Here is a 17,201-nt window from a genome sequence, read left to right on the forward strand (position 1 = left end):
GCACGCACTCTGCTTCACTTTGAAGCCTGAAGCCAGCGAGCCAGGAGGAGATGATGTATGGATTAGGCCACCAGCACCACCAAACGGACGTGCCAGGCTTCCTGGGACAAGGCACCGGAGCAGCAGCTGATTCACGAGCTGCTTCCCCCAGAGTTTGGGATCTCTGGCCCCCGGCTGAGGTCATCCCTCATTTCCAGGGAGGTCTTCCATGCAGGGGAGAGAGGTCCAGGCACTGCCTGGCCTTTTGCGCCAGCTCAAGACAGGCATCTTCCCACGCGCCTGCTCCCGGTACCCGTCCCCTCTTCCAGGTCTGGGTAGAACTGTGGGATCTGGGGTCTATGGGATCTGCTTTTGGTGAGGAGGGGTTCAGGGGTGCAGCTGTGTGTTGTGCCAGGACTCCTGGAAGCCCCAGGCCTGGTGGCATTGGTAGGGCTGTTCCTTGCTGCCTCTGCCACTGATTCATAGGGACTATGGTGGCATGCCTCCATTTGTGCATATCTAGACACCCATGGGTGCTTAGCCAAAGGGCATGTTCCCCTGGGCAGGAAAGGAAGGTCTTTATCTCCCCTCCATCCCACCCCAGGCTCCCAGGCTGCATTGGCTGTGCAGTGAGGGGGGATGCAGCAGATGTCTGTTTGAGGCATTTCTTTCCCATGCTGGTGACAAAGTGATTTGTGAGAGTGACATGGTGGGGCTGGGTCGCAAAGGGCATGGTCCCCAGCCCAGGCACACAGTCAGGCTTGGCCACTCCTGGGTGGTAATTGCGCCTGTTGAGATCCTGGCAGATGGCTGAATCTACAGAGGAAGATTTGGGTGTGATGTACGAGAAGTGACATCATGCTGATACATCGTAGCCTGAGAAAAAGCATCCTCATTGTGGTAGGATGTCTCCAGAGGGCTCACTGAAGATACAGTCACCCTTGTCCTATAGCCCTGTGCCTACGAAGAGGCAGAGGGACAGCAGGATGGGCAGATACACGGACCTTTCCATGGCAGAGGGGAGCAGTCTGTGGCAATGGGAAGATGTGTCATTCAGGTGCTGCTGGTCCCTTGATTAGTGCCAGGCTGCAGGGAATGGGCTTGCCTTGCTCCCACCAGCCCTGCAAAATCTCCTTCTTCCTCCTCCCCTCATCTTTTCATGGTTCTCAACCGGCTCCTTGTGCAACAGCGATTCCTCCCGGAGCAGGACAGGCAGGGACTGCCTGGGGCAGGGATATAGGGCAGGCAAACCTGGTGTCTCAGGAGCCCCAGGCAGGTTCAGGGCAGGATTTCACCTGAGCTGGTTTGTGATTGGGCTGTGCTTGCAGGGAGGCACTGTGGGGATGGGACAGGCAAATCTGGGCTTTCCCAGATTTGGACATCAACTCTTCATGGGCATGGCCAAGAGCAGTTGGGAGGTGGAAGAGGGAGAAAAGGGGAAGATCATCCCAGGCGAGATGTGCTCCACTCTGCTTGTGGGTGTGAGGGATGGAGCCCTGCCCTGCATCCCCTTCCCATGCATGCACATATGTAGTGCATCTCCAGGTTTTCATGGGAGTCCATCAAAAGAGCTCAGGGAGGACCCATCCACCAGCACCCATGGCTGCAGGTCCCATCCCTGTGCCGCCCAAAGCCACACACCCCCAGGAGGGTTTCATGCAGGTGACCTCCCCCTCTCCTCTGCTGCCCCAAGCAGCATCCACACTGCGCAGAGCCTGTAAGGGCAGGCTGCAGGGCTGTAGGGCCTCAGGGTGAGTATTGTGAGTCACCCCATGGGCTTGCTGACCCACACCCACCACCCCACAGACCATGGCCCTCCATGGCGCCCAGCAGACTGGGCTGCCCAATCATCTTGGGCATGCCCTCACCCCTGGAGCAGCGCCATGCAGGCAGCAAAGCACCTCTCAGCATGGGAACCGCTGCCCAGCACTATCTCCCTGTGCCCCTTCTAGGGCAGCTGCTGACTGGCTGGGTTCTTCAAAGGGAAAATGTTTCCTTGCACTCTTTGACATGGCACTTGCTCCAGAATTGGGCTGCTTGTGTCGCCGCCAAAGACAACTGAGTTTTCCCCTGTGCCATTCGCTGTCCCTGCTCCTGGTCACCTCAACTCTCCCACAGTGACATCCAGGGTACCCAGCCCTGCCTTGCGTGTGCCCTAAGCTGGAGGACTTGTCTGGGCTTTGCATCAGAGGCTTGACCCCTTCAAATCCTCCTCATGCAGGAGGGTGCTGGGCAGCACTGGGAACACCCCAATATTGGCCCAGGATGTGCAGGGTCCTGCCACCACATGTGGCACCCGCATTTAGGCACACGCTAGCCCAGTCTTTTTGCTTCCATTAGTGCCCAGGGGAAGGATGCAGTGACCATGAGTGGATGGACCCCTTTCTTCTAATCCCAGCCCCTCCAGGGCTTGGACATGGCTTTGGGACCGCCATCTCTGTGGGTGTGTGCTCCCTCCATCCCCCTGGTACCCACAGCACAAGCTTGGGCAGCTCCTGCCTGCAGGCGCCTGGCCTCGGCATGACCTTGCAGCAGGCAGGTCCATGGGTTGATGCCATGCCACGCCAAAGCCTCTTTCCTTTGGGCAGCTTCCCAGCTGTTTGCATGCCACCTTTACCAAGGAGGTGCAAGGAGGAGGGCAGGGAACAGGGTCCCCCTGCTGTCCCTGTCCCATGGCATTTCCCGTTCCTCGGTGCCCCTGGCGCTGCTCGGCAGCCAAGCCCCGGCCATGCCCCCCAGCGCGGTGACTTGCTGCTTACTCACACGCCAGCTCCCCCCCGTGTGCCTCCTGCTCCGCTTTCCACACCCGGCTGCCCGGGTTAGTGGCAGCACCCACACATTGGCCCGGGTAAGGGGCCGGGTACCTGCGTTGCGCCTGCGCAGGTTGAAGGGGAAGCTGGACGGGTGCAATCCATGTGCGTGCCCCCTCACCCTGTTTGCACAGTTTGGAAAGACACCGTTCCCATCGGGTCTGGTTTCCTTGCGGGGCTGTCACTGAGTGTCACACCATTGGGTGGGATGTGGGATGACCTGTCACCTCAGGGGTGGACCTCAGCTCTCCAGGGCTGACATCCCATGGCTCGTGCCTCTCCAAGTTGGTGGAGAAGTGCCTATGGGCTCAAGGCAATGGGATAGGTATCCTGGCACCCTGCGTCTCCTTCCTGAAGGCATCCAGGGGCTGGGATGAAAACCTGGATGAAAGACAAGCCATGTCCTTGCTACCCCACAGCAGGGTCCCCTTGACACACAGAAATAGCCAGGCAGCAGTAAGCAATGGGTGCTTATCTAGCCAGTGCCTCATGGAGCTGGCATGGCACAATTGCCACTCTGCCTCGGGGTTTTGTGACTGTCAGGACCAAAGGAGACATTTTTCCACCCAAGATGTGGGTGTCATTTGTGAAGGCGGCCCCTCCTCTTTCATGTCACATGGGTCTGCCAGCCCCTCTCCATCGACTCCTGGCAAACCAGGACCTCACTGGCTGCCCTTGATCACAATCTGTTGGCAGGAGCCAGGAGAAGCCCTGCTTCACACCAGCCCCATGTCCAAGTGGGAGATGGGAACTCATGCCGGGTTCCTTGGTCTATAATTCTGGCTGGGAACCATACTGGGACACACTGGAGGCTCCATGACCGTGAGGTGAGCTGGAAAAGCTGGTGATGGTGGCTATTGGGAGTCCCCAGCTCCATTTCAGTGACGACAGCATCCAGAGCACAGGGGTTGCATCAGAAACCCCAGTGACTCCTGTTTCCCGTGCGTCACCTAGACTGGTGCCAGACTGCGTCTGTGACAGCAGCAGGTTGGCTGCAGGTTGTAGCTCCTCTTCTGTGCCTCAGTTTCCCCTTTCAGTAATGGGGGTTGTTTCCCTTACACAGGGCTGCTGGGAATCAGGTCAGAAAGTGGGACTCATTATCCTGGATCCTTTTGGGGCAAGGTGGCAACCACCCGGTGTCAGTTTTGCAGCAGGAGAGGGGTGCCAGGAGTAGTAGGAGGGATGCTGCTGAGGCACAGAGCCCAGCTGGGGGGTGCCAGGAGGTAGGCGGCGGGTACTGGGGTGCCCCGGGCAGGCTGGGGGGAGCGGGGCTGGCGACCCGGTTCCCTCACCAGGGCAGGGGGAGGAGTGCCCGGCGGCAGAGGTGGGGCACCTTAATTGTAGATGCGGGAGGCCTTGGAGTAGGACAAGCTCAGGCAGATCTGGGCCCTGCGCCGGAGCCCTTGCCAAAGCGGTAGCAGTTTGGCAGCATTTTTCTTGCCCTTGTCTCCCCCCATCTCCCCCCCAACCCCTCCAAAGCAAAACAGCTCTCGGGCTCCCAGCAGCCTCCCTGTGCCAGAACGTGGATCCCAGCGGAAATTAACATCGCGCTGGACTTAGGCAGCCCACCCCATGCCTCGTCAGCACGGCCGGGAGCTCCCGCTGGCCTCCCGCCGCACGGAACATGGGTGCAGACCCCCCCGGAGCTGCCCGCCCCCCCGGCCCCGCGGGGCTGAGCTCTTCTTCCTGGCCTGATGTGGTGGGCTGGGGTGAGCCGCAGTTCAGCATTTGATCTGATGGCCCCGGGGGGCTGGCGCATCGTTTTATATGAGTACAAAGAGTTGTCTCTTAATGAAAGTCCCATCCTGGCTCCCTTTCCTCCCCGCCCCACCAGAACAGGGGGCCAAACCTCTGCGATCTCATTGGGGATGTTGGGAGCCCGTGGTCCCCAAGGAGGGAGAGCTGGAAGCCCGGCCTTGAGCCTTGAATCCCCATGTGGTCATCGTGGGATAGGACTGGGCAGGCTTGCTGGTGGCTTCCTACGTGGGCCTCAGTTTCCCCATCAATGGCAAGCCTGTGCCATCCCAGCCACAGCCTCATGGCTCTGTGCCAGCCTTCTGCAGGGGCACCCGTGCATCATGCAGCAAAGGGAAACTGAGCTGTGGGAAGCGAAGGGAGATGCATTCTCCCCAGCAGGGGTGTGGGCTTGCCTCAGTTTCCCTGCTGGAGGTCAGCTTTCCAGCCTGTGCCTCTAGGTTGAGCTGTTTAACCCTTTAAACCTCCAGACAAAGCACGACTCCTTTTCCAGGCTGTGTGAGAGGGCACATCCTTCCCAAACCCAGCTGGGGTGTGATGGGCAGGACACGCGGGCAGCCTGGGAGCCTGATGTGGGGCAAGGGGCCCCTGGCAGAGCCTTGATCTTCAAACAAGGAGGTCAGAGGGGGCTTGCACTGGGGGCAGGATGGCAAGTGAAGTCCTGCAGCCCCCCAGCTGTGCGAGAACGAAAAAGAAACCCAGAACATAGTTAAACACTGAGATTCAGCTTGTGTTTTTCGAGCCCCTGGGGCTTGGCCAGACTATAAAGGTCTGGGTTCGGAAGCTGCAGCACAGCTGGTGCTCCCCAGCGAGTGGGGCTGCCGGCAGCACAGGCCGGCCGGGTGCTGCTCCCCAGGGGATCCCAGGGGATGTGGCATTGTAGTCCTCGGGCATCCCAAAGCACTAGGGGATGCTAAGTGGATGCTGTGGGCATCCACAGCCAGGAAAATCACGTTATCAAGCAGGACAAGCTCTGAGCCCACAGGAGCAGTGCTGGAGGCAAGTAGGGGCCAAGTGGGTCGTTGTTTGGGGTATGCTAAATTCAGGCAACCCATGACCATGCAACTTCCATGCCTCAGGACGGGCGGCATGGGCAGGAGGCCGTCAGCACAGTGTGACTGCCTTCTGCCCACTGCGGCTCCAGCATTGCCAGTGGCGGAGCTGGAGCATCGCCTGCCACGGCACGAGGCACGGTGCCGGCAGGATACACAGCTGCACAAGCTGTGCCATGGAGGGCACTCCAGGCGAAATGTGTGGGGAAAGAAAAGGAGTTTCTATAGCCAGTGGCGCACTAGGGAGCGTGGCGTTTTGCTCAGGCTTTGCCTCCCAGCCCCAAGAACCAGGCACCTCGCTCCAGCTGTGCTGGGGAGGAAACGCCGCCTCTGGCACGGGCCCAGCTGCGACTTGCCCTCCCGTGCTGGCATCGGCAGGGCTGGCGATGCCACCTGCTTCCCTCCCTCACATGCCTGCCTGTGGCTCCATTCCCCTGGAGCCAGTGCCTGGGCAGCAGGAGCATGGGAGCCTGGCCAGCATCCAAGGGGCTTTATAACCAGCAAGGTCACTCGGCTCATCTCCCACGGGATGGAGCAGCGAGCACCCCCCCAGAGAGGGGGAGGCACACCAAGAGCTGCAGCTGCACCAGGCATAGGTCACATCACAATGCCAGGGCTGTGCCAGGTCAGTGGCAGACCCAAAGAGCAGCTGCTGAGCAGCACAGTGTGTCTGCCACCTCCCATCGGGGACACCACCACATCACCTCCAGGGATGTCCCCAAGAGCTTTGGGGTGTGGAGTGGCACGTGCAGCAGCATCCTCCAGCCAGCTCCACAGGTGGGGATCTGCCCCATTCCCTGACTGACTGGGCAGGGCAAGGAGTCCCCTGGGTGCTGGCATACAGGTGCCACCCATGCCTTTTCTTCTGCCCTCCCTGCATACCTCTCCCTGTCCCCTTGTCACCCAGGCTCAGCACTGAGCCAGCACTGCCCCATGGCCCTGCTCCATCCCTGGGAGTAGCTCTGGCCATGCCCCATCCCCACCCTGGTCTCTCCAGGAATGGGTGCTGGTTTTGCTCTGCTCGCTGTCCCCTCCTGCAGGGCAGTGGGGAGCCCCCTGGTCATGGACCCCAACAGCATCTGCCGCAAGACGAAGCGGCTGGCGGGGAAGCAGGCGGAGCTGTGCCAGCTGGAGCCAGAGATAGTGCAGGAGGTGGCCAAGGGCACCAAGCTGGGCGTCCGGGAGTGCCAGTACCAATTCCGCTTCCGCCGCTGGAACTGCACCAGTCACAGCAAGTACTTCGGCAAGATCCTGCAGCAGGGTAAGGCCAGTGCTTCCCCTGCTTCCCATCTCCCAAAAAGCCTCCAGCTTCTGGGTCGCGTGCCTTCCCGGGACTCCTGGAGCAGAGTCTGGGCATGTAGACCTGTGAGTGTGTGTGCTCTGCGTGTGCGTGTGTGTGTGCAGGGGGTTGCTCAGTGCTCCCTGGTGTAGTCACGCTGAGGTTTTACTGCTGGGACATGTCTCCCTGTGTTGTAATGAAGCAATTACCGATGCTCCCAGACAGCGCGGGGCTTCACAAAGCCCAAGAATGCACCCTCGTCTGGCAGTGATTTACTGCTCTCCTGGGACCCCGGGGTGTGCTGGGGGAAGGGGCCCGGGTGGGAGGCATTGCGCAGCAGTGGGGAGCTGCTCCTCGCCCCATGGGTGCCCTGCACATCCCTCCTCCTGGTCTGGCAGGGTGCAGAGGAGAGGAGTGCTTGCCCCCCATTCCTGTGTCCCTAGGTGGGCACCGTGGTGTCACTCAGAGGGACAGGGCGGCAGGGAGGGATGGGCAGGTCCCAGCCAGGTGGATACAGTGGTCCAAGCCCAGCCCAGCTGCATCAAGGCCAGAGCAGGAGCAGAGCAAAGAGGTACCCATGAGTTTGTAAGGGATGGAAAAGCATTGCCAGGATCCCCAGGAACAGAGGCTGGGAGGTGGATAGGGAAGGGGGGTGTGAACTTGAAGCACCTTGGGTTGGTAGGGCCACTTAGCAGGTGGTGAGTTGCGTCCTGCCCCCGTTCCCCTGTTGGTCTCTGTGCTGGGAGAGATGAATATGCTGGAGTAAGCCCCGGCGTTCTCGGCCATCACATCTGCTGATGCATCTTGGGTGTGCCCTTGGACCTTGCAGTGGACCAGGGTGGCCTCCCTGGGGGTTTGGTAAGGGCAGAACACCCTGGGCACCTGCCGGCTGTGGGTACCAGTGGGCGGCAAAGCTGGGGCCCCAAGGGAGACACTGACCCAGGCTCATTTAAGAAGCTGATTTGCAAGTGTGGGTTCCCCCCAACATGGGGAGGTGCATTCAGTCGAGGGGCAGAGACCCAAGGCACATGGGGAGTATACAGCCTCTGGAGTCACCCATTTTCACACTGACCTGGCAGTGAGGCAGGTGGGATCTGCGCCAGGCAGGGCTCCAGGCTGGAAGTGGAGTGGTGCCAGAATGCCAGGGTGAGACCATGCTGGTGGGTGAGCTGTTGGATACTCAGGGCCAGGGGATGCTGAAAGAGCCATTATGCTCTGCTTGGCCCAGCCTTGCTGCTGCGGTGGTGGTGATGAGCAATGTCCTGGGGACAGAGGCGAGTTTGGGAGTGCCTGGTACTCTGAGGGCATGGGACATACCAGTTAGAGGCATGGAGGTCCTCAGGGGGGCATCGTGTCAGAAGCAGAGAGCTTGCCCTGCACTGAAAGGTGCCAGCAGGCACCAGCCTCTTTGTAAGCCTGCAGGGACTGTATCTCAGCATTTTTGGGGTTCTCACCTCCCATTCAAAATCCTCTACTCTCCAAGGATGCTACAGAGGGCCCCGGTTCCCGGCCATGGCCTCCGTGGTGCATTCATGGCTGTCCCCCTTCCCTCCCTGCAGCCTGTGCCAGGCCCAGCGTGCCAGGGCAGGCCGCCATGGGGGCAGCCACGTGTCTGGAGGAGCTGTCAGAGGAGCGGCATCCCCCCGGGCCGTGGCTGGCAGGGTGGCACAGGGACCTCTGCCAGCTCCAGGCTGCCCGCCAAGCCTCTGCCAGCCCCAGGTGGCAGCAGGCGGGTGGTCGTGTGGCTTAAGGAGGGCAGGAGGGCCAGGGCTCTCCCCAGGGTGACACTGCTGGAAGGGCACCGGTGTGCCCAGGTCCTACTAGCACCGATGGGAATCAGCTTGTGGAGGAGCCACTCATGGAGCCCCTTTTCCAACAGACCCTCCAAAGTCAGAGTTCTGGAGATGGAGGGATGGGGCACCCCCAAAACCACACCTTCCCCTCTGTCCCCATGCCCCAGGCACGCCCTGCATGTCACCCCCCCGGGGCAGCCCTGCCCTGGCATTCGGGTGGGCAGGGGTTTGACTGGCACGGGGCGGGGGGACCAGGGGAGCCCCCCGAGCAGGGCGCCGCGCCTCTGCTGCCAGAATCCCCCGCTGGCTGCGGCTGTGAGCAGCAGGTCTGGGCAGGGGAAGGATGCTTGGAATTCGTGTCCCGGAGCAGAGAGAGACAGGAGCAAATACTAATAATAAATAATCCTGCAGGGTGGAGGCTATGCCGGCACAGGGAGGGGGGCAGGCAGCGCTCCGTGGCAAAGCAGGTATGGGGGGAGAGCGGGCAACACAGCTTTATTGCTGTCGCCTTGCAGAGGGACACTGCAGCGTCCCTCACAGCACTTCTCTCCTGGTGCCAATTTGCATCTGGGGATGGGATTTTAAATACTTGGAGGACCATTGCAGGGTAGCATGAGGAAGCTTTGGGTACCACTTGGTCACCAGGACCCCCCATACTCTCCCAGTTCCCCTCTCTCCTATGGGGCAGCAGCCACCCTTGCAAGGGGAGATTTGTTGCCCCTAGGGCCTGGCAGCTGGGTGGAGGAACACTGTCAGGGCCTGGCCATCGCCCAGATTCTGCATATCTGCTTGCAGGAGATGTCTTCTGCACCAGGCAGCCTGCCCCAGGGTGGGTGCATCACCCAGGAACAGCACCAGGCATAGACCAAGGGGGAGAAGGGGAGGTCCGAGCCACTGTGTGATGCTGCCGGGGGGATGCTTTGCTTGCAGTCTTTGCCAGAGCTGACCCCACATCCCAGCCCTGTCTGTTTTCCTGCAGATATCCGGGAGACAGCCTTCGTGTATGCCATCACGGCAGCGGGGGTGAGCCACGCCATCACGCAGGCCTGCAGCATGGGCGAGCTGCTGCAGTGCAGCTGTGAGCTGACGCGGAGCCGGGCTCCCCCCTCACCCACGGCGGGTCCGGGCACCGAGGGCACGGCCTGGGAGTGGGGGGGCTGCGGGGATGACGTGCAGTTCGGCTATGAGAAATCCCAGCAGTTCATGGATGCCAAGAGCAAGAAGGGCAAAAATGACATCCGAGCTCTTATTGACCTGCACAACAATGAAGCTGGGCGCTTGGTAAGGTCCCCCCAGTCCCTGCCCTCCACAAGCATCAGCCCCCTGTGCCCCTACCCAGCTCAACCCTCCAGCTTTATCGCCCCCAAGCCACATATCTGCACCAACTTTAGGAGAAATATGGACCAAGTATCTTTCAGGAGCCTTTTGCAGGTGCTTTGGAAACACCCTGTGCCTCCCCAGACTCTCCCTGGGGCTAGGGCAGCACCATGAGGCAGGGGTTTGGCTGGCGGTACTGGGCAGGGAGGTGGGGGACTGAGGGCTGAGCATCGCTGTCTCTTCCCCAGGCGGTACGGAGCTACATGAGGACAGAGTGCAAATGCCATGGGCTGTCAGGCTCCTGCACCCTGCGGACCTGCTGGCGGAAGATGCCCCATTTCCGCGAGGTGGGGGACCGCCTGCTTGAGCGCTTCAACGGGGCTTTCAAGGTGATGGGAGGCAACGATGGGAAAACCCTCATCCCCGTGGGTGATAACATCAAGCCTCCCGACAAACAGGACCTCATCTACTCGGCTGACTCACCGGACTTCTGCTCGGCTAACCGTAAGACGGGCTCGCTGGGCACCCGGGGCCGCGTCTGCAACAGCACAGCCATGGACACCAGCGGGTGCGACCTGCTGTGCTGCGGGCGAGGGCACCGGGATGAGACGGTGGTGCTGGAGGAGAACTGCCTTTGCCGCTTCCACTGGTGCTGCGTGGTGCAGTGCCGCAAGTGCTCCGTCCGTCAGGAGCTCAGCCTCTGCGTCTGATGGCCTGGGGTCAGGCAAGGACAATTTGGGGGGGCCACCCCCAGGCTCACGCTGCAGCCCCCCCGGGACAGAGACAGGCTGCGCCGGTGGCAGGGACAACGTGGGTGAGCCCAGCTCTGCACCCTGGGGATTCCCGGTTTCCCTGGGGGACAGTGTGGGGCTGCCTGGCATCCCCATGGCCCCCGCGGTGGGGACTGCGGGCACAGAGCTTCCACTAATAAAGCTATTTAAAGCCAGTGTGCCACAGCGCTTCCTGGGGAGGGCTGGGAAGCGCTGACTCCCAGACCGGGATGGGACCAGACAGAGAGCCATCCTGCCCTGGCTGTGAGTCCCAGACAGCCATACTGCCTCCAGCCTCCTGTTCATACTGGTTGTGCTGGCAACCATGGAAGAGCCAAGCTTGTTTTTTATCCACTCTCTGCTTTTCTCCATGGTTGCAGAGCCAGGAGATGAGTGTGGATGTGGGCGAGTGCTCTCCTGCCCTGCTCTGCAGCCCCCAGGCTGGATGGGTGCTCTCCTCCAATCATCCATGGCCGCCATCGCTTGGGGATTCCAGTCTGTGTCCCGCCACCAGCTGACCTGTGATGTTTGTGGGTGACTTGCAGTTCACGGCCCCTCCACTCACCTCTCATGCAGGACGTATGGCTAGCAGCCCTGACACCATGGTGATGAGCTGTGAGTTTCTTGAAGGTATCATCTATACTTCTCACTGTCTTCAGCCACCATCGCTGCAGTCCCCACCATGGAGCCTGGTATGGAGAAGCCCTGTGTGGTGCTTACACTGTTGGTTTGGTGGCATGCGAGGCATTTGCTTGGCGTGCTGTTTGCCACGTGCAGCCTCACCTTGCCGGCACGGTGCCAGGCATGTCTTGGTAACCTGATCAGCCCATGCCCCTCATGGGCAAACACAAGGTGAGGAGCAGTCCGCCTGGCTGCCCAGCAGGGCAGGCTGCCATCCCTCAGCTCCAGAGGCTCCATGGGTCTCCAAGGGGGCTCCTGCTATGCTGCAAGAAGCCCATCACGACTGGTTTCTCCAGGCTTACCCAGCATGGGGCTTTAGGTAGCTGCAGAGGGGAATGTGTGTGTGCAGCACCCACTCAGCTGGCAATGCCACACTAGGCAGAGGAGCCCCCGAGGGATGTCAGCAGAACCAGAGCCTGGGCAGAGAGGTCCATGCTCCTGTGCCTGCCCTCCACGCTGTAGCAACAAAAGGCATGGGGGCTTTGTCTGTCCACCGCTCTGCAAAAAGGCTACCAGGCGGGCAATGCCCCACACTGGGTATCGCCAGGCAGGGCAGGAGGGGAGCTTGCGGTGCTGGGCACGCTGCAAGGCCAGGGGAGCTGCAGTGGGCTGCTGCTGGTGATGCCCACCAGCGGGTGTCTCCTCACCTGGCCCAGGCAGCCAGCAGGGAAGGGCAGGGGAAGCAGGATGCCATCAACCATTAACTTGGCTGGGCGGGAGCCTCTCAATCCGTCATCTGCAGCTTCAGAGCTGGAAATTCCCTCCTGGCTTGACTGGGAGAGGGGAGGCACAAGGGGCTCCCGGGAACTCCCAGCTGGGCACCCACCCGTGGGAACATATGGGCTGGGTGGGTGCAGTGAAGGTACTTGTGCGTACAAGCAGCTCAGTGTGCATGTGTGTGCGTGCACAGGTAACACAGCTACATGTGCTCACGACCATATGTGTGTGTGTGAACTTGTGCACACCCATCACCGTGCGTGTGAGCCCCTCGTGGGTGTGCAAACAAGTTGTCCCATGTGTCTTCATGCATGTCTATGAATATATGGGAAATTGTCAGCATGTGTGTGCCAGTGACACCATCCCCGTGTGTGCCTGGTTACAAGCATGTTTGTTTGCGCGTGTCTTACTGTGTTTCTGCAGGTGTGTCTGGGACAGGGAGGACGTGTGGGTGCAGCAGGGCCCTGCAGCATGGGAGCTGAGGAGATGCAGGGTCTGTGTGCTGGGAGATATGGGGAGCAGGTCCCTTTGAACTAGAAAAACCTGAGCACACCTCAAACCCTGGGTTGCCCATCAGGGGAGCTCAGATCAGGCAGGTCCTGTGAAAATTTGGGTCACCTCTGATCTCCCCTGGAGCCATCCCAGGCAGAGCCCAGATATACTGGGGGATTTTGAATCTCTCTGTGAGATGCCAGAGTCCTAGCTCTGACCTTCAGCAAGCTCCTTCTTGGGAGCCTGCCTCAGTTTCCCCACAATGGGCTGCTTTCATTCTTCTAGCTGCATGGACATAGCTCTGGAGGTCTGAATCATGGATAAACCCTGGGAAAGACAGGTAATTGAGTAAGGGATCTGACCTGCGTCCCCTCTGCCATTGTCCCAAACCACAAATCCTTAAGATTGGAGATCACAAAAGCCAAAAATGTGTAGGGGGAAGAAGATGGAGAATGGAGTTAGTGCAAGGACAAGGGATTCTCACTTGGAGAGAGACACATGGCCACTGATTGTGGGATGACTCCTCTGCATCCCCAGCATATCTCATCACTGGGCTTGTAAGACCCTTGTGGTTGTGCAAACAAGTTGGCGGTTGTGTCTTGTGCCCTGCCCAGCTGGGGAGGAGGGTTTGCTGGGGGGCTGCCAACTCCCCACTCCTGCTCCCTGCTGCCCTGAGCTGGCAGAGCCAAATCCATTCCTGTGGCAGCAAGGAGAGGCCCTGGCATAGTCAGGTGACACTGGTAGCCAGGCAGCGGCTGAATCAGTGATCCAGAGAGGGCTGAACAGCCAGCAATCTCCCAGCTCCCAGCTCCCCAGACTCCTAGCAATGTCCCCAGCTCCCTAGACCTCCAGGTGCTCCCCAGAAGCTCCCCATCCCATAGCACCCCATCCTGGACTCCTGGAAGCACCCCAGCATTCCCGAGGGGCCCCCAGTAACTCCCCAGAAGTGTTCCACGAGCTCCCCAGATTCCTCCAAGTCCCCCAGCACTCCACACCCCTAGGAGCCCGCTGGAGGATCTCAAGAGCCCCCAGCTCCCAGCCCGGAGGGAGGGGGGGTGTCAGCATCCTCGCCGTCGCCGTGGCAACCCGGGATGCGGCGCGGGGCGGTCGGCGTGGATCCGGGCGGCCGCCAGGGGGAGCCGCGGCACGACACGGGGTGCACCGGGGGAACGGGGGAGGGCAATGGGGAGTGTGGGGGGTGACGGGTTGCGTGGGGAACATGGGGGGTGTATGGGGTGGGCTTGGGGAGGTCTGGGCGGGTATATGAGGGGCATGAGGGAGTGCATGGGGGGCTGTCCCGGGGAGTTTGCATGGGCGGGTGTAAGAAGGCGTGAGGGGTGGTGTTTAGGGGTGTGCATGGGGCTGCATGAATGTGGGTGTGCACGGGGGTTCGTGGAGGTGCATGGAATATGCAGCGTGGAGAGTTGTACATGGGGACTGTGAATATAGGGGTGTATGTGTATGGGTGTGCGTGGGAGAAAGTGCATGGGAGTGTGCATGTGAGTATGTATAAGTGCCCCAATTCCCTTCCAAACTCTCGATCCCATGCTCTTGGGGACAATGCTCAGGCAGGACCCAACTGGGGGGGGGGGGGCTGGTGTGAATCAGGGGTGTACAAAGGTGGCTGCCTGGTTGCCACACAGCTGGGGAGTCCAGGGGCTATAGCTGTATATATGTGTGTATAGCCCACATCCCTATGCTGGGCAGTTTACACTGCAAAACTTTCAGGATCTTCCCAAGGGAAGAAGAGGAAGTTTATAATATTTGGGTTAAAAAAAAAAAAAATCCCAAACCTCTGTAACGTTAATGGTTTCATTCTTTTTACTTTTTTCAAACGGGAAGAGCACAATTTTCCCTTCAATTGCCCAAGTTGAAAACAGCCGGACACATTCATTCAATCAAACTTGGAAAAAACCCAATCTCTGGACCGAGACCAAAAATAGAATGTTTTAGCCAAAAAAAGAAGCTTTTTAAAAAACTTTGGAATAACGCAGATAGGCCTTTGAGGGGGAGGCTGAGAAACCAAGATACCAGCTCAGCTGAGGGAAGGCTTGGACAGCAGCACCAGAAACTCCCAACAAACCCATTTCTCATGGTCACAGTCCCTCTGCCTGCTCATTGTTTGGTGCCGAGCTGGGGGCTGCCCGGCTGCTGGAGCTGGGTCCCGGCCAGGGCTCCTGCCTGCCCAGCCCTGCTCTGCCGGGGGCCTCTGACGCTCCTTCTCGAGGCTCTGCTGCTCCCTCCAGGGAGCCGCCTGCAACTGTCCCCCTCTGTCCCCTCTCCAGCTCCCACTGACAGATGTCACCCATGCAGCCATGGGACCACATCCACCCTGACCTGCCCAGGAGGGTCCAGCTCATCCCTGCCTGCCATGGGGGCTCTGCTGGCCCACTGCAGCCCTGCTGCTCCTAGCTCTGCCCTATTCCTGGGACTCTCTCCTATTCCTGGGGTGCGCAGTGGCTGGCTCTGGCAGGGGGAAAATGGGTGCTGGGGGAGGTGTCTGGGCCAGCCCTGCTCCAGCATCTCCAAGCACCCAGGTAAGGGATACTCTGGGTCCAGAGGCACCCAAAGCAGGGTGCAGACAGCAGGCATGAGCCCTCGAGGGACAGGAGATGGGGTGCTCAAGGACCCTCAGATATGCTGTTTGGGGGCACTGCCTGTGAACATGAGAGGTCTGTGTCCTTTGTTTTCCAAGACCCCCTCTGGCACTGGCGTCTGGCCCCTGCTCTGTCTGCGAAACCGTGTCATCCTGGGACAAGCTGCTCTGGCATGACACACACTAAGCAGTGTCTGTGGGGGCAGTGGACTCTGGAGGCTGGCAGGGAGCTGCCCCCGTCCCAGAGCACCCCTCAGCACCCCCCAGCAGAAGGACAGAGCAGAGACCCCCACCCCTGGGTCCTGCTTCTGACTGCCAACATTTCACCTTATCCAGATCCCTCCCACTCCTGCGGCCTCATTACTTGCCTTGTAATGAAGGCAGCAGCCATCCTCCATCTCTGGGAAGAGGGCTCTGACTATGCATACCCCGGAAGGCAGAGGTGTGGGAGAAGTAGCTGCTGAGGTGGCTCCATGCGCTGCTCACCCCATACAGAGACCAGAACCCTCCACCCATCCCTGGGGCCGTGCATCCCTTCCTGCAGGGTATAGAACCCTGGAGCAGCACTGCACAGATGCGCTTGAGCAATCTCATCATTCAGCCACCTCCCCACTGCCCCAGCCAGCAGCTTGGCCCTTTAGGGATGTGCTCTCCTTTGCCAGAGACAGTGCAAGGGCTGGATCCCCCATCCCCATCATACCAGCACCCCAACCAACTCGGGAACTGCTCTGCCACAGGATGTCCCCCCATACGGCCAGTCCCTGTGGTGTGGGGGAGGCAGCGACAGTAGGAGCCTGCCCAGCCTTGGCATTGGAGGCTCCCATGGGATTGTTCCCACAGCAGGGATTCAACCCCTTTCCTGCACCCTGCTGCCGCTGGGTGCACCACTGCCAGGTGCTGGGAGGAGGATGAGAAGCGAAGATCTGCCTCACCGCCAGGATGCTGTCGGGGAAGGCTGGAGGTGCATGGATCCTGCCGCTCCGCCCTGACGCGAGGGGCAGCGTGGCCGAGCGATGGCGTTGGGGCTGGCGTGCACCCGCTGCTCCGGGCCCTGCCAGCGCCCCAGCCCCGGGGAAGCCAGGAGGACTGGCCGGGCCGGCCGGGTGGCCGTGCGGTTGGGTCCTGAGTCACGGCGAGCAGACTCGGGCAGGTCGCGGGGCGTGAGGGCAGCGATGCTGGGGGCTCCAGTGCTGCCGGGCTGGGGCAGCTCCGCACGGTGACTAACGCTGCCGCAAAGGCAGGGTCGCCCCGACCCCACGCCCAGCCCTGACTCATGCAGCCGTCACTCCGGTCCCGTGGGTGCTGCCGGGCAGGGGAGCAGGGAGAGCTGCGCTGCAGGACAGCAAAGGCTGGGAGCGTGGCTGGCTGCATGGGCTCCCAGCGAACCTCTCCTTCCTCCTCATCCTTCCACTTCAGACTGGTTTGCATGCCCTCCTGCAGACTGCAAGACAGGCAGCTACCAGCATCCTTCTCTTCTGGCTTCCAGGTCCTGGTGGCATCAGACTGAGCATCTGTCCTGGTGTTTCTCCATCTCTGTCCATCCTCCTGCTCATCCACAATTTAAGGTTCCCCAGATCTTGCACCTGCACCCTTTCAGCCTCGCTCTCTGTCAGCAGGGCTGCCTCATCCTCCCTGTGTGCATCCTCCCAGCTGCACACAGACTGGCTGGACCTGGTGGTCCTAGGAGCCATCAGCCCCTCTGAGGGCTGTAGCATGGCCAGGACTTTGCTTGGCTGGAGCAGGCTGGTCGTTCCCCATGCTGCCCTCCAGTTCCATCCGTGAGCATCCAGCCAATCTGTAAGATCAAGTGGGAGCAGCATGATAGAGCAGAGAGATCTCAACCCCTGCCTTTCCCTGCCATGGGTCTGTAGGGGGTCATCCTTGGGCACCCCAAAATTGCAGAGAGACAACTCACTGACCCAAGGAGATGACAAAGACCCTCCATCCAGTGGCTATGAAA

At 60.3% G+C, this 17,201-nt stretch overlaps 1 protein-coding gene across 1 annotated transcript; it reads left to right on the forward strand.

Moving 5' to 3' along the window:
* The first annotated feature begins 4,680 nt into the window (after positions 1-4,680).
* Positions 4,681-10,931, forward strand: WNT6 (Wnt family member 6). The gene is made up of 3 exons (XM_030487054.1): positions 4,681-6,857; positions 9,648-9,949; positions 10,234-10,931. The coding sequence occupies exons 1-3, from the start codon at positions 6,596-6,598 to the stop codon at positions 10,693-10,695; spliced, it is 1,026 nt and encodes a 341-aa protein (XP_030342914.1). The 5' UTR covers positions 4,681-6,595; the 3' UTR covers positions 10,696-10,931.
* The last annotated feature ends 6,270 nt before the right edge of the window (positions 10,932-17,201 follow it).

Source organism: Strigops habroptila, chromosome 5, assembly GCF_004027225.2.
Source record: "Strigops habroptila isolate Jane chromosome 5, bStrHab1.2.pri, whole genome shotgun sequence".
NCBI classification, from domain to species: Eukaryota; Metazoa; Chordata; class Aves; order Psittaciformes; family Psittacidae; genus Strigops; species Strigops habroptila.

Coding starts and splice junctions, on each gene's coding strand:
- WNT6 (XM_030487054.1), top strand. CDS start 6,596: ATGGGTGCTGGTTTTGCTCTGCTCGCTGTCCCCTCCTGCAGGGCAGTG. Junction 6,858..9,647: donor CGGCAAGATCCTGCAGCAGG/GTAAGGCCAGTG, acceptor GTTTTCCTGCAG/ATATCCGGGAGACAGCCTTC. Junction 9,950..10,233: donor ACAATGAAGCTGGGCGCTTG/GTAAGGTCCCCC, acceptor TCTCTTCCCCAG/GCGGTACGGAGCTACATGAG.